At 41.3% G+C, this 3,045-nt stretch overlaps 1 protein-coding gene across 1 annotated transcript; it reads left to right on the forward strand.

Annotated features, from left to right (window-relative positions):
* The first annotated feature begins 616 nt into the window (after positions 1–616).
* LOC139734876 (carbohydrate sulfotransferase 3-like) lies at positions 617–1,810 on the forward strand. Its single transcript, XM_071645657.1, has one exon. The coding sequence runs from the start codon at positions 617–619 to the stop codon at positions 1,808–1,810; it is 1,194 nt and encodes a 397-aa protein (XP_071501758.1).
* Positions 1,811–3,045: the final 1,235 nt, after the last annotated feature.

The raw sequence follows: 3,045 nt of genomic DNA on the forward strand, positions 1-3,045 counted from the left end.
CATACACACATGCAACTCCCGACACTCGGTAAATACGATGTAGGCCTATAAAGGAAACCTTACGGCCGGAGGCCATGAAGAGGGCATCGGATTCTCCTGAGAACTCAGCAAACGAGAGAGATTGACAGGATTCTCATCCATCTACGAGTATTGTTCGCAATGCCCAACTTGGGTTTCTGCAACAAAAGATGAATCTTACGTAACGCCATCGCTGCGATCTTCATGAAAGAAACCTTCGGAGGCTAATGCAAACAGGAGTACACCGAACGAATGCATCTACGTCTACGTGGCGTTGCAGTTGATGATGCGTACCAAAAGCTCTACATCTGCCGTCTTAGTGGATGACGCGCTTCGATGTCAGTGAGAAGCAAATTGCAACAAAAATGTTGTTAGAGAGACTAACAATAGCAATTCATACGAATAAACGGATTATTGCATATTAGTAATGACTGTGCGTTGGTTTGCCACTTAATGCAAGATGAAGGAACGTGCTTTACCACCTTTCAAGACATGTTGTCCTCCGGTGTTACTCCTACTCGTCTTGTGCGCAGTGATTCTCTCGTGCAGTGATTTAGCGACAGACGCGAATCTCTCATGGCGCTTGAGAGGTTCAACGATGCCGGTAAATGCACCTCTCTGCTCACATGATGACTCGTATGTGACGAGACTTTACATGGACAGGAAAAACGATCAAGTACTAGGACAGAGAAAAGACAGCCACGTTAACTCTTCAGAGGTTACAGGTAGGCCTACCGACGCAAATGGTATTGCTCGAACTTATAAGACAGTAAATAGGAAGCTTGATGTTGAATGGGAGTCAGAAGATGACTATTCTAATGACGAGAAGACTGAAGCAGTGACAAGTGTAGAGCCTCCTTTTGTAATAATACTAACTTTATGGCGATTTGGTTCAAGTATCCTCGGTCAGCTTTTCAATCAGAACAAGGACATATTTTATATTTTTGAACCATTGTACGCTACCAAGATATTATCACAAAGGTATCATTACACGGATTGGGCTTTGAAAGCAAATCAAAGAGACATAATTCGGAAATTCTCAAAGTGTACGTTCAGAAGAGACTTTGTCGGTTTGATGGATGCATGGGGCGGAAAAAGAAACAACAGAGCTATTTGCCAAAGTAACATAGCATGTATGATGCAGACTCCCAGCCGTGCAAGCGATATATGTAAACGATACGGTGGCAGATTGGCGACGAAATTGATTCGTGCAGACCTTGATTTGCTTAAACCTCTAATCGTGGACGATGGTATCAACCTTAAGATCATCCACCTCGTACGCGATCCGCGTGGAGCGGCTGCCTCAAGGATTAAATATCGCATCACGGAGTCGGGCTTTCATAATGGCCTGAATTCAGCTGCTCCTGATCGCTTGCAGACTCTAGGACTGTTTAGTTCGACGCCCGAGACTGTTCAAACGGTGCGGGGCATGTGCCAGTGGATCAGGAAAAACACCCTTTTGTCTCCTGAGCTCGTGCCTCCGTGGTTGAAGGGCCGCTACCATCTCGTCAGGTACGAAGATTTCGCTGACTCACCGCTGGCAGTCACTCAAGATTTGTACGATTTTGTAGGGCTACCTCTCCGTGAAGACGTCAGAAACTGGGTACAAAGCAACACCAACCCTGACACGACTGATAACAGACTCTTCAGCACGCATAAAAATTCGCATTCAGCAGCCCATCACTGGGTACGTGATTTAAAGGCGATGGAGATCAAACGAATTGAAGCAGAATGTAACGATGTCTTGAGACTCTTAAATTACACATCATCGTCAAATCAGCTATTGCCTTGAAATGATTTAGAATCGTCACCTCAATCTTAACAAACTCATATAAGAGTGATCAATCTCTAACTCATCATGTACTTTTCATAGGGGACAGACTCCGGGTCATTAGTGTCAATTCTTTGCTTCTTCGTCTTTAAAGCAGGAATCGAGAACTACATGTATAACGCCTGGCCCATAATAAGGCAGGTTTCATGTTGGAGTCACATATACTGTAATGATAAATACTTGACAATCATTCTATTGTTGTGTGGAAGGACAATAGTGCTTAACTGGAGTCCGCCGGCAGGGACTATAGTCCAGTCAAAATACGACAAAAAGTGGGTTAACCCACAACTAATTGCAACAGAAACGATTCCACTTGCATTTGACCCGGAAGAGCTATTAAAATAACGTATTAAAAGTTCCCTAAAATTCGAGTGGTGGATCAGTGTCTAATTTGTATAAATTCAAAATGGCCGCCATACAACCTGTTTATGCCTATATCTCGGGATACGTAACGAATAGAAAGTAAATTCCGGTTTCTAAACCTATGTTTTTTAGGTTAAGGAATACAATTATGTTATCTGTAGCAACTTTCAAGCATCCCTTTATATAGTTTTTGCATATACTTGCATATAATTATATGCAAAATGGCCACCATATTGCCTGTGCAAGCCCGTATCTTCGTATACCATTAATGAAGTACACTCAGGAATAAGTCGCTATATATCTGGACATAAAACCCACAAAAAATATATTCTGGTATCTAAACCTATGTTTTTTTTTAGGTCAGGGAATACAATTATGATATTAGCAGTAACTTTCAAGCTTCCCTTTATACATTTTTGCATATATTTGCATTTAATAAATGCAAAATTGCCGCCATAATTCCTCTACAGGCTTATATCTCTATTTGTAAAAGGTACCCAGTGGTGGTGTCTATGGTCTTAATTTTACTGCTGAAAGTCACTGTTGTAGAAAATGTTCCAATCAGGAATAATTACCTATATTTCACTAAAAATTTGCATATATTTATACATAAATCTATTCAAATTAAGGGTAGCTTATATCCATAAGCTACTCTACAAAAGTTTCATGAGTTTGGACATTTGTTTAGAGAATGTTCTTGTTATATCAGGGTACCATGTCACTCACTCACTTTCTGAATAAAAGAGCCAGGGGTCCAGCCCTCACTGAGTATCTCAAGTTCACCTTCCATCCATTCTTAAAGACTATTACTTGGGAGAGAGGAAATTGGAAGA

Source organism: Diadema antillarum, unplaced genomic scaffold, assembly GCF_040938485.1.
Source record: "Diadema antillarum isolate AM-2024a unplaced genomic scaffold, OU_Dant_1.0 seq00000550_RagTag, whole genome shotgun sequence".
Taxonomy (NCBI): domain Eukaryota; kingdom Metazoa; phylum Echinodermata; class Echinoidea; order Diadematoida; family Diadematidae; genus Diadema; species Diadema antillarum.